This window comes from Lytechinus variegatus, chromosome 16 (genome assembly GCF_018143015.1).
Source record: "Lytechinus variegatus isolate NC3 chromosome 16, Lvar_3.0, whole genome shotgun sequence".
Classification (NCBI taxonomy): Eukaryota; Metazoa; Echinodermata; class Echinoidea; order Temnopleuroida; family Toxopneustidae; genus Lytechinus; species Lytechinus variegatus.
This window is the reverse complement of record NC_054755.1, coordinates 9,008,451-9,021,408: the sequence shown is the minus strand read 5'-3', so window position 1 is coordinate 9,021,408 and position 12,958 is coordinate 9,008,451. Positions and strand designations below refer to the sequence as shown.

General features: G+C 37.2%; 1 protein-coding gene across 1 annotated transcript in view; it reads right to left on the bottom strand.

Annotated features, from left to right (window-relative positions):
- The window catches only part of LOC121430213 (disks large 1 tumor suppressor protein-like), a 36,158-nt gene extending 24,264 nt beyond the window's left edge, over nt 1–11,894 (bottom strand). The window contains exons 1-2 of the mRNA XM_041627491.1: nt 10,934–11,894; nt 10,290–10,421 (exon numbers count right to left, since the gene is read on the bottom strand). Coding sequence (XP_041483425.1) covers nt 10,290–10,421; nt 10,934–10,994 — 193 coding nt within the window. The 5' untranslated portion in view covers nt 10,995–11,894. The remainder of the gene's footprint in view (nt 1–10,289; nt 10,422–10,933) is intronic.
- Nucleotides 11,895–12,958: the final 1,064 nt, after the last annotated feature.

Genomic DNA, 12,958 nt, shown 5'->3' with positions numbered 1-12,958 from the left:
CTGTGCAGACGCTACTTTTCTTTATAGTCCTATGTAAATTTCAAATTGCATTTTTTTTGCAAATTATGTGACTTTTTAAATAATGTATTTGACAATTTATTTTGTTTTATTTATTTATTCATTTATTTATCTATTCATTTATTTATTTATCTATTATTTATTTATTTATTCATGCATTTATTCATTTAATTATTCATTTATTTTGATTCATTTCATTTTGTGAGGGGAGTCTTATCATTTTGGGTGGCTGATATACAAATGGAGGTAAAATACTAATAATTCCCTTCTACGTGAAGGTCTATCACTCAACCCAGGTAAGGTAAAAATTAGCACCTGGCTAGTGTAGTAGCACCTTAGCCCCTTTCTAACAGATCTTCAATTTCCAAGGATTATAATCTATTTTTTTTTGCAATCTATATCATAATTGTTCACCAAGAAGGCATATACCAAAGCCTACAAATTGAGGTACTGTCACCATTGTTTGCATTGTCTTTTGTAAACAATAAAAAAAGAATATACAAATCCAGACTAGAAAAAGAAAATCATGTATGATTGAACGCCTGTATTCTGAAGTCAGGTTTAACTTTATACATGTAGACCATGGTCTAACTTCGTGCTAAAATTATGGGAAGCCAAAAAAGTAAAAAATTTGTTTACTTTGCATGCTTTCTATGTTTACCGTGATCTTCCCTACATGTAATTTTCCAATGGTGAAGACAATTATCTTCTTTATATTTCCAAGCCATTTAAAGAATGATTTGAGGGTCAATATTTTAGATATTTATGTCATAATTGGCTATCCATACATTAGTTCAACCACAACTTTAAACAAGAGTTTGAATTAAACCCGACTGCTGAATATACTTGAGATTGATAGGATCAATCACAACTCTTTAGGTGGTTTCAGACCGCCTCGAACTTCGTCAGTTCCAGCTATTCTCTGATCGGGAAATTTACCCCGATCAGAAAATACCAGGTATTTTGGTAATGTGAAAGCAAACTACGCGTAATTTCCCCGAAAGAAAATACCCGCTAAATAGTACAATGTAGGTACTTGGCGAAATTACGAGAACTTTCGCAGGGATTTTTACCAAGGTCGCAGGGAGTTTGGCGATGTGAAAGCAAATTACGGGAACTTTTAGCCCAGCGTGTCGTTGGGTGCGGCGCCGTGGGTAGCTGCTGGGCTAGTGATTTTGAATCTTGCGCCTTGCCTGCTTATCAGACCATACTGGGCATGCTCGTAACTTCAGGAACTTATTTCGAAGGGTATATGTTTCGGGGCGGTGTGAATGTAGAAATAATTAATGGGTATTTTTTAGCCTAAAAAAGTTCTCGTACATGTACTTTAACGGGGATTCTTCTGATCGAGGCGGTTTGAAACCACCTTTTGTAATACAGGGTCTAAGCGCTCAGAATCTAATAAATCTATAGAGAAGATGCATGAAAATCATGACCTTTCTCGACCTAGTCGTCCAGGAAGTTATTCATGAGGAAACATCAGTGAGGCATGAATGATGCATGCTTTATATAAAGACAGTTCCCACTAGCCAACATTAGTTCATGCAACAGTTATACCAACAAAACCAACTCGAAACCGAATGATGGTTCTTTTTTATCTATCAGCATCGCCCTAATTCAAATCGAAAACAAAGGAATCCACCAAGAAATAAGTTGAGGTTTACATGTACATGTACATACGTGTACATTTAGCTTTTTTTCTATCGACTTTGTAAAAACATGAATGTAATGTACATGTATACAGTAGCTGGAATATTATAAAGGCCCTTTAAGTCTTGGGGGACAGTTTTGATGGTATTACTGTGGCATTATATGTACAATGTACATGTACTGTTCAGAGGGGGGGGGGAGGGGTAGATCTGTGCAAATTTATGGACAGTGAAAAAAAAAACCTGGTCTGAATTTTCAGACTACAAGAGGGGAATGGGAAGTTGTGTATTGTACATGTACATATAGCTTAGAACTCGAAATACAACTATAGCACAGTACAGACCTTCATTTTTGAGGAGCGCGATCGCGTCGGCGCTCCTCCTGCGCTCCTAAAATAGGAACAAAAAATCACGCTCCTAAAAAAAATTAAAAAATATAAAAAATCGCCAAAACTCCACATTTTACATCTCCAAATCCATGAAACGGCCATCCATCCTCCACAATTCCCTGAAACACCTTAATTCAGTTGAAAACCATCAGAAAAATGAAGAACACTTACCTCCCTCCCGACTCCGAGCGGAACTTAAACCCGGCAAACATTGCAGTCCAACATGCAGATTTTCATGGCAACACCATGGAAGTCCTCACTCAGGACCACAACACCTACCGAGCATAAGTCAAAATTAGAGCCGGGTAAGAGGCGAATACTCTTCATCCCCCCCCACAGCTTGGAACCACAGAAAATATATGGCCACCTCATGGACCCAAAGATACAAAATGCAAAATTTCAGCAATTTCTTCCTTTTTTTTTCTTTTTAGCAGGAGTGCGATATTTTGTAAACATATTGACCCAGGCCTAGTTTCACAGATTAATTAATAGCTACACAGCTATTGCATATATACGATATTAAGAAAAATCTACAATTTATCATACATGTATTGTATTGAATTGATTTGAGTTCCTCAAGGAGAGCGATTCTGAGGAGCTCAATTGAGCTCCTCAATAAAATAAGGAGAGCGATTTAGTGAGCTCCACGAAATTATAAACGTGAAGGACTGACAGCAGTTGGAATTTGTCAAGAGTATTGGCAGAGGAGAAGACAATTAAATTCTTAAATTATAAAAGACTAAATTATGATGATAACGTATTAATGGTCATGATTGACTGTTGACACCTGATAAAGAATTTATCAAAAATAAATTTTGATTGTGGTTTCATTACAAAATGATTGAACATTTTGATGATTTACTGCTTGCAGTGTGCTAGGAAAGGGTACTGCTACATGTATTTTATTAATATGGCCCTGAAATTGCACCAAGGTTGTACTTGATTATTATCTAGCATTTTAAAGGCATTTATTCCGGCATTACATTGTAATATCTCTTAAAGAGCAAAAGAGGGTTACATACATGTACATGTAGCTCTATGGAATAAACAATTAAACATGTACAGTGCGTACATGCCCCCTGTGCATGGAAGAAAATCTTGCACAATGCAGACACAACGGTGCAACAATCCCCAACCGAACATGCAATTTACAGCACACGTGCCGCTTTGCTCGGTGAACGGCAGCGAGCGATGGTAGCCGAATTAGTAATTCCTTCCTCTACGATATAAATACACGGTGCCTCGTTGAACTGCATGTATCCTTAAACACACAGTTCAACATGTGATTATCGTAGAGCATAGTAGCAGTTCTTCCTTGGCATTGACTATGTACATTAATAAGTAAATTACATACATGTAAGTACTTCTCTATTGAATTCATTCCTCACATAATTTTCTATAAATTCATCATCCTTACAATTATTTGAATTCAAAAGTTCAAAGATGTTTTGATTTTTCAATCCAAGAACATAGGCCCTACTGTAGGTCTGCAAGCTTGATTGAAGCCGACTCCCAATTAGGAAATGGCAAAATTATGATTATTACAAGTTTTACAATAAAGAAAGCCTGTTGAATCTATAACAATTGAAATACATGTACAGGCATATAAAATTACAAGGAATGTATCATCAGCTACACTTACATGTATACATATCAAAGAGCTCTATGATTTTTTAAAACAATATATTAATAAAACAGTATTTTATAATATTTCCCTTTTTAAAAATTTCATTGCACAGTGCACTTTGTATTTATTCTCACCAAATTGTTGCTAGTAGGAACTTGCTAGGATAGAAATGGTTTTTTAAATGACATGTGCAATAAACATACATACTAATAGAAAACAACTGCAAAAGCAGAGCAAGTTAAAGGAGGGAGTCACAACTCACACGCTATTTGTGAATGCGGACGGACCACAAAGGATCGTTGCGATGATTCAGACGCAATCATCAGTCATCCATGTGGCCTTGTACATTGGTTTGGGTGCCTTCAAGTTCAAAACCATTGATCATTATCATCATTCTATGCCCTGTTCAACACAGGGGGAATGCATTGCAAGATTCCACTACTACATACATGTAGAGTCTATACAGTTACTTACAGTATAAGCATCCCCCCTCCCCCCCCATTGGCTTTTCATACAATGTAGTATACATGTACATAAATATGAGTCAAAGTGGTACTACATGTACATGTATGTGAAATCTACTTTGGTATAAAAAAAATGATGATTTGCTTACAGTAGTACATACACAGTGAACATGATATTGAATTCCTATACTAAATCATCAGGTACACAATGTAGAGCCTACAATGTACATTAACCAACCCCCCCCCCCCATCAGCCACCACCCCTGAATATACATCTTCTTGGTATAGAGAGGGGGTGATCCCTCCTCCATCTCTTTCTTTATCTCTCTTTCTATAATGTTAATTTAAACTCCCACTCTCTCTCTCTCCGTCTCCCATCTTCCATCCCACTATCTAACTACTCATCCTGTCTCTCCATCTCTCTCGCACCCCCCCCCCTTCCCCTGTTTACTCTCTTGTCTATCCACCACCCTCCCACCCTCTCTCTCTCTTGCACACCCCTTCCCCTCTGTTACTCTCTTCCATATCCACCACCTACCCCCCCCCCCTCCTCCACCTCTCTCTCTCTCAGACTGCCGCTCATTGAGTAAGATACGAAACCAGATACATAAAATTATGGGCGATGCGCCGCTTCTACCATGGACCCAACTAAAAACTGCTGAGAATCCTTACCCAAATCCCAAACTAACAAAGAAGAAAAAGATTTATTCAGCCTTTGGGCTACTCATTTAGCATGGAAGGGAAAAATCGATGCGTTTCTGCACCAGCTACTTTCAATCTTCACATGCACGTCGAGTGCTCCTGCTTTACACGATGCACAGGCGGCAAGCCTACATGTATATTGCATTTGAACTAATATACAGTACATAGGATCACACTGTAATACCTGTTGCTAAAAATACATCAGGTAAAAAAAACCATGATTTGAAAATGGGAATTGCTATACAAAATACCACTTTCAAATACCTTGAATGTAGTGTATAGTGCATCGCATGAATGTTTCTTCACCATACAATCTTGATTTTCGATTATGATCAAAATCAGCTTTCATGTACAGTAGGCCTACACGTACAATGTATTGTAGTCCCTGTACGAACTCTGTTTGCTTAAAAAAATTATAACAGTCAGATGTAAAAGTTCAAAAATTTGGGGTTTTACAAGTATACATGTAAAGATTGTGTGTGGGGAGAAAAATAAGCAGTCTGTTGTCTGTTCACCTATTAAATGAATATTAAAAATAAAACTTTTATTAAATTTATTTTTAATATTCATTTAATAGGTGAACAGACAACAGACTGCTTATTTTTCTCCCCACACATAGTGACACAATCTTCACATGTATACTTGTAAAACCCCAAATTTTTTAACTTTTACATCATAATTCATAAATGGAACGTTGTGGCCCAGCGGATTTGTCTTCTGACTTTGAAACAGAGGGTCGTGGGTTCAAATCCCAGCCATGGCATATTTTACTTCAGCAATAAATTCATCCACACTGTGCTGCACTCAACCCTGGTGAGGTGAATGGGTACCCGGCAGGATTAATTCCTCGAGTGCATGAGCGCTGAAAGGCAGCTCGAGCTAAAGCCGGGGTAATAGCAATATAAATAAAATTGCGCCTCGGAATAGAATATTTCTAGATAGATGGCACTATATAATTGCCTATTATTATTATTCTACTCAAACTAATTTCCCTGTGTGAATTTGCGTGCAACCCTGATGGCCAACCTGACAGATATTATTAAATAAAACATGTGGTTCATTTATAATACATCACACGGACTAGCACCTAGGATATTAAAGTTTTAAAGTAACGGTACCATGGTCTTTATACCTACTGCACTTTGCAGCCAATGATGCATTCCATTACTTCATTAAATTTCCATAGATGTACTCACTAGATGAAAATGATTCTGTAATGATCATTATAGCAGAGTCAATAAACGACAACCCTTCTTGTAGTGTGACATGAGATACAGATGTGTTTAAATAATTTGTTAACTAAAATACAGGTCATGATGATCTATGTAAAGTTGAATATTAATAAGATTTCAATCGCAATGAAGGGGTTTACATGTATACACATTATTAGGCTTAATGCCTTGTACAGTTTACACTACAGATACAAAAAAAAACTTAATAATAAAAGTTGTGACAACCAAAATTGAGGGGGGGGGGGGGGGGATTCATATTTGCCATGCAACAAGAACTGTTAAGCATTACATTAAGTCTGGGAGTGTTTACTTTATAATCTCAACAAGAACATGTACATGTATAGTGAATTATAATGGCTGTGTCTTTAAAATCTGTTAAATATGCTCTATAAAAAATTATTTGAAAACTTTATGAAAAGCTACAATGTAGACCTCCTGGGCAGGGGAAATACATGTAACTGTTTGCTTATAAATCTCTTCTAAATACAGTGTTCCTTATAATCTTTTAATACTGTACTGGGAATTAAATCCCTAGTAATTATAATACGCTTTTAAAGTAAAATAATATAGGGAGGAAAGATAATGCAGTACTGTACATTGTATGTACTTTTTGACATCTGCAGAAAAAAAATCAATATCTGAAGAAGGCTCAATCACAGCTGATCCTATTTAAAACCCCCTGTCAATAAATCCTATTCAAAATGTGCCCTCAATAGCTATTAGCCCACCCCCTTTATACCTGAACAAAGACTAAAACCACAGCCATTTAAAGTAAAGTACAGTATACTGTACAGTTAGCTGTTGTACAATATACAATAGAGTGAATTGAAAGATTACAGCTCAGGAGACAAAAGGAATGTTCAAGTAAATTACAAGACCTGCAAAAGCTATTAAGACACCTACACATGTACACATGGAGCGTTGTGGCCCAGTGGATTAGTCTCCGGACTCTGAAACAGAGGGTCGTGGGTTCGAATCCCAACCATGGCATAATTTCCTTCAGCAAGAAATTGATCTACAATGTGCTGCACTCAACCCAGGTGAGGTAAATGGGTACCTGGCAGGAATTTATTCCTTGAAACGCAGCACGCGTAAGAGCTGCACTGCTAAAGCCAGGGTAATTATGCTGCATACTGTAGAGCGCTTGGAGACTTCTGACAAAGTATTAAGCGCTATATAAGCAAGTATAATTATTACCTTTAAAGATACATGTAATGTTCTTTGTGAAGGCAGTCAAGACTCAAGACTGTCTTATACCCTTTTCATAAACCTATCCTCCAATTAGCCGCCTAAGAGTAATGCGGATAATTCAATAAAAATTGCGTTCATAAACTCCGAAAATAAGCCGCATTATTTTTACGAGCGCCCGTCCTGAAAAAGGCGGATAATCGCCATGACAACTGGACACGCCCCCTCCGATGCGGTTGTGTTGGAAAAGGGTGACCTTGTGACCGCACCATGGCAATTATCCGCATTATTTGGAAATGCGTTCATAAACTCAAAATTTTGTCCCGATGCTGCTATTATGCGGATAATAGCAGCATCAGAGTAATGCGGATAACTCTTGTCCTCCTCCAATTTTACGACCAAATTATGCTGCTATTAGCCGCCTAATTCATTTTAATGGGGTTTATGAAAGGGGTATAACTCACAAGCTCATTACATGTAGTCACAATAACAGAACAAGCACACTCTTGATACATGTACAGGTATGTTTCATAGCAATCAAAACTTGAGTTAGCGCTGGCTGTGATTTGACTCTGTTTCTGGTCAAAGTGACTCATTTCCAGGTTATTTTGACTAAGAATTGAGTGATTTTCAGCTGATGCCACGCAATTCAGAGCTCAATAAATTATCAATCTGAGTGTAAATTTAAACTTGGAATAGAGTTGACTCTCAGCTAGTCCCATTCTGAGAGTCAAATTTGACTTCATAGAAATGAGTGCAGTTAGGACATGACAGGTAACTTTGTCCAAGTCTAATCTTTTGGGACCAAAGAAGAAAGAAATGTGAATGACTTCCCGAAATCAAGATTTGACTAAAAAGAGGTAGGTCTACATCATGCATGTTTTGCACAATCTTTGTGACCCCCCCCCCCCCCCGGTCCTAAAAAAATTCTTCGTCTTGGGTGAATATTTGACTTAATGTAAGGATGGTCAACTTTATTGTGTGTGAGCTAACCTGTAGTTGTGCATCAGGACCAGCTTTGATGTGTGGTGGGTGGGCTTTAAATCGAGGGGGGGGGGGGAGAACAGCGTGATAGAATGTTAACCCTGAAAACAATGCTTTGTATTTTCGCTTTGATTTGTGATTCTTGTTTGTGGTCTAGAATTTGAGCAAACCCACCCTAAGAACATGCGCAAAAAAATCCACTTCAGGTACAGGTAATAAATATTTCAATCCAACCCGCCCCAACTATAAAGAACAAGTGCTAAAAAAAACTCCATTTCAGGGGACGGCTTTATCCTTGTATTGACTCAATTTCCAATTGTTCATGTGTTGACACATGCAGCTTACATGTTCTCTGATTGCCCAAACCCTGAAGGTAAGAGAGTGGTAACACCTCTCTGGTCTTTTGTTGAGAAACATGTCATCACTATACAAGATAAACAGACCAGTGGCAGAAATGAGATCAGGGGTGAATCACCAGTCTCAATCACACTGTAACAGGAGGGGTTTTGGAATGGAAAAACTAAAAGAAAGGGCAATTTCAGATCAGAACGAACATTAATATTGATAATATGAAAGGTGTGGGGGTTTAGAGGGTGGAAGCAGGGAGGCATCTGCATGAATTATACGAAGCATGATAAAAAAAAGTAAAACAACAACCATGATCTTATATCTCTGAATTGAAAATTAAGATATACACTGTACATGTACTTGCTATTGATGAAATGCGCACACTTAAAATCTTAAGTACATGTAGTTGGACATTAGGAAGAGGAAAAACTTTGATTAAAAAATATACTAAAAATCAATATTCAAACTAAAACATTAGAACAAAGGATGTGCTTGGCAAAGTTACAAAACAAAAATAAATACGAAACCAGATTTTTGAGGAAAATTAGCACAGAACACACTAAAAACAAGGACGGCAAAGGAGAACATACATGTATTCCCTGTACAACATTAAAAAAAACACTCTTGTGCCGCTGAGAAAAACCCATTCTATTTCATCACTGAATGAATGAAATGAAGAGAAATCAAGGACTGCCACTTGAAGGTTCTTAACCGCAGCCAGAGCTGCTGAAAATACATTTTTAATTGGGCCTCAGAATTGCACGGCAAATACTTGATGAACGAGAGATGAAATCGGACTTGATGGCCAGTCAAATTTGCTTAATACTGATGAAGAGAATGAGAGGGATGATGCTAAAGGAATGTGAATGGATCGAAAAGAGACACGTCTGGGAGAGTTCAGGGTGAAGGCATTTCATTATAAAAATATTGCTTCCTATCAATGATTTCAATGTTTATAGTTAAAGTGAAATCACATTTGAAATAAAATACTGACTTTAGATAATACAATGTATATTTCTTTTCAAGTACTGTTTCAATGGATGCTGGCAGATCCAATTTTTCTTTATCTTTTTTTGAGTTTTAATTGACTATAAAGAAATTGCTCCTAAAGTAGTATAGATGGAATAACTTTAATTTTTCCCCCATGTGGTCTAAGTACAGGGAGATAATAAAATTAGAATTTTTGGTCAGCAGTTTAATACCAAAGCAGTAATACCAGACCAGTTTTTACCCGAGAATGAGCCGACAAACATTTGTCGGCTGGAGTCTTTAGAAAACATACATGTAGGTCCATGGTTATAGTGAATTCATTCAGTCTCCAATAGTCAAAATTTATAAAACCTCTAATATAAGATAAGCTCTTCAGTTAATAAAAACTTGATTTCTTTGACTGGAATATGCTGAAATGTACATGTGTACATGTGTAGTTCCTACATGTATTTCAAAAGTCACAGCCCTGCAAGGCCTGTATAAGTTTGCAGAGGTTTTATTTCACCAAAATATGAAACTTACTTCACTCTTGTATTTTTCTACAGTAGTTGTTTACATTTCATTCTTGAATGGGATATTTGAATTCATTCATAAACACTTTCCATTCAAACAAAAGCTCAGGAATATGTAAATGTCAATCACTGCTTGAACGTGCAATGACTGCGTGTACGGGATGAGAGATGCGCGAGAGGACTCACCGAGGAGGGCTTGAAAGAGACGACTTTTGAAGATGCGGATGACACGTTCGATGGCGTTGCGGAGAGGGCGGTCCCCTGGAGCAGTCAGCTTGGAGTGGTACTCCTCCAGGAGCTCCAGGGCCCTGGAGGCTTCTGGATGGGTTGAAGGAGGAGAGAAGCAAAGAGATGGAGAGAGAGGGATGAAGAAAGAGAGAGATAGAACAGATGGGTATTAAAAGAGAGAGATATTTGTTATGTCTTTATTATTCTTTTGAAAATTTTGATGGTCTTGTATACCCAATAATTTCACAATTGCATAATGACTAAATCAAATTCCAAGCTGAAAATAAAAAGTACAATGACTTGTACCCCACTTGTGGGCAATTCTAGCTCTGCCACTGTGTTTGACAAACAAATAAAAAATGAAAGAATTGCTAACAAGTGGATTACTAGCAATTGAAAAAATATAAAGAAATCAATAATTATGCAAATGGAATACTTTTTTGTTTTCAAATCAGAGACGTCCCCTTGCTGCCCCAAAACAATCTTTTCAATTTATACACAACTTTGACAAAAATATACGCTGTAGGCTATCACAGACAAGTTCCTGTAGATAAACAAGTACAGGTGTATTTAATAATTCCCAAATTTTCTTTCAAACTTACGTCTCATTGTAATAGTTGTGTCTACCGCATTAACATCATCCTCGTAACTTGAATCCGACATTCTTGATCAAAATACTTCAATACCTTTGTGAGAGTACCTGGCAAATACTATACAAGGCCGGGAAACGAATGCTCTGCACTTATCGAAACGTAATTCAAATCTACAGTGTATCTTAATGTACACAAATCCTCGACACTGTCTGAAATGCAAAGCGTGAAAATGCTTAATTGGTCCAGGGTACTTTGTGTCAAAGTTCACTCACTGATTGTACAGTAGTGGATGGATACAATTTGTTAATTATTATGCTATCAAGCACTGATTTGCTTGTGTATTCTAGAAGTGAGCACTGTGACCCATACATTAAAGGAAGGAACCACATTTAAATGTGCATGGCCCAGTTATCACGGTTCATAAATTGGTTTAAAATTATGTAAAGTCTACAGCAGCAGGTCTCGAAATGGGATTGAAGAGGGGCAATTTTTCATAGCCAAGGCAGCAGACAGAGAGAAAAATTATAAGATTATAATTTAAAGGGAAAAAGACACTACAGCCAAATAAAAAGGGCACAATTTCAGTTCCCTCAACTTTGGCGAAAAGGAAGCGCTTTATAGGCATCGCCTCCACTAACATTTTGAGGGTTCACGTTTTGATAACATAGGCCTGCATTTTTTTTAGGACTGTAGAACATGAAAGTTAAAACCTTCATAAACTTCAAATTTCACTTGGAAAATACATCCAGTTTGCAAATACATAGGTCTAATGCTATGTCCGTTAAACTTATACAGGGAATAACTTTGCTTCACAAATTTGAATAGCTTTTTTGGTCATAAGAGGGAAGCTCTCAACTTTTATATAAAAATATGCTATACAATTACAAAAGACTTTTATGCATAATAACTGTCTTTAAAAAAATGTGGAGCAAATTGCGATGCGATACCAGGAAAATTATTCCCTGCTACATGTATATAAAGCTTTCACATTGTCAAGACCAACGCTCAGGACTCTGAAACGTATGCAAATTGATTCATACATGTACGGGTATTAGAAATCAACTCCAACTGCCCCCTCCCAAATCCCTGCACTAGCCAGTTAGGCCTAGGTCGATGACTTTTCCCCATGTCTATACTATCTGCATGTATCCTAGACAGGATGCAGGATATGACTAGTAAGGTTTCATGCAAGACAGATAGTCCTTGCTTCAAAACAATCTCTTCCTTGCATGCTACCCTTGCAAGGTCTGGGTGAACCGAAAACAAGTTTTCATGTTCCAGTGTACTGTACGAGCAGAGAAAACTTGTAGTCGAAAGTTTGCATGACTATACATGTACATCGATATTGCATAAATTGGTCGTTTCGTACAAATCATCAACAGAGTGAATACATAACGATTTTGTGGAACTTTGGTTCACTAGAAACAGAAAATAACGAAGAGTTACCTCAAAATTTTCGGCTGCTAACTGCAACATTGCAGTGAATACATTGAGTGAATACATTCCTATTTTTATTTCTTTTTTTAATGCAAACTTTATAACATAAAACTGCATAAACTAGCATTTTAAAATAAAGTTTTAAGCCTACATGTACATGTACTTGCCAAAAATTTTAATAATCTATAGGCCTAGGCCTATGTATCTCCCTAAGAATTAAACAAATTATCTTTCATATCGTACTCTTTTACCCTATTTAATTTTTTAAATCAAAGTACAAGTAGGCCTATAATAATGACCCCTTGATGTGTAGGCCTACATGTACATGTACATATGCAGGCCTTGTACTGTATACTGGACAGGTACATGTACATATGAATTTTGAAGGCAAAATTCCCGAAAAAACCTTTTTCCACTTTTGCTTGGAACTGCCTGCCAATACACATGTACATGTAGCATACATACTGTACATGTAGTTCCATGTACATGTACATGTACACATGTATTACATGAGGAGCTAAATTTTGTTTAGGGGAGAGGGAGGGGAGGGGACACCCTGAAAGTCTACAGGATTACATCAGGGACATGAGTCCCTGA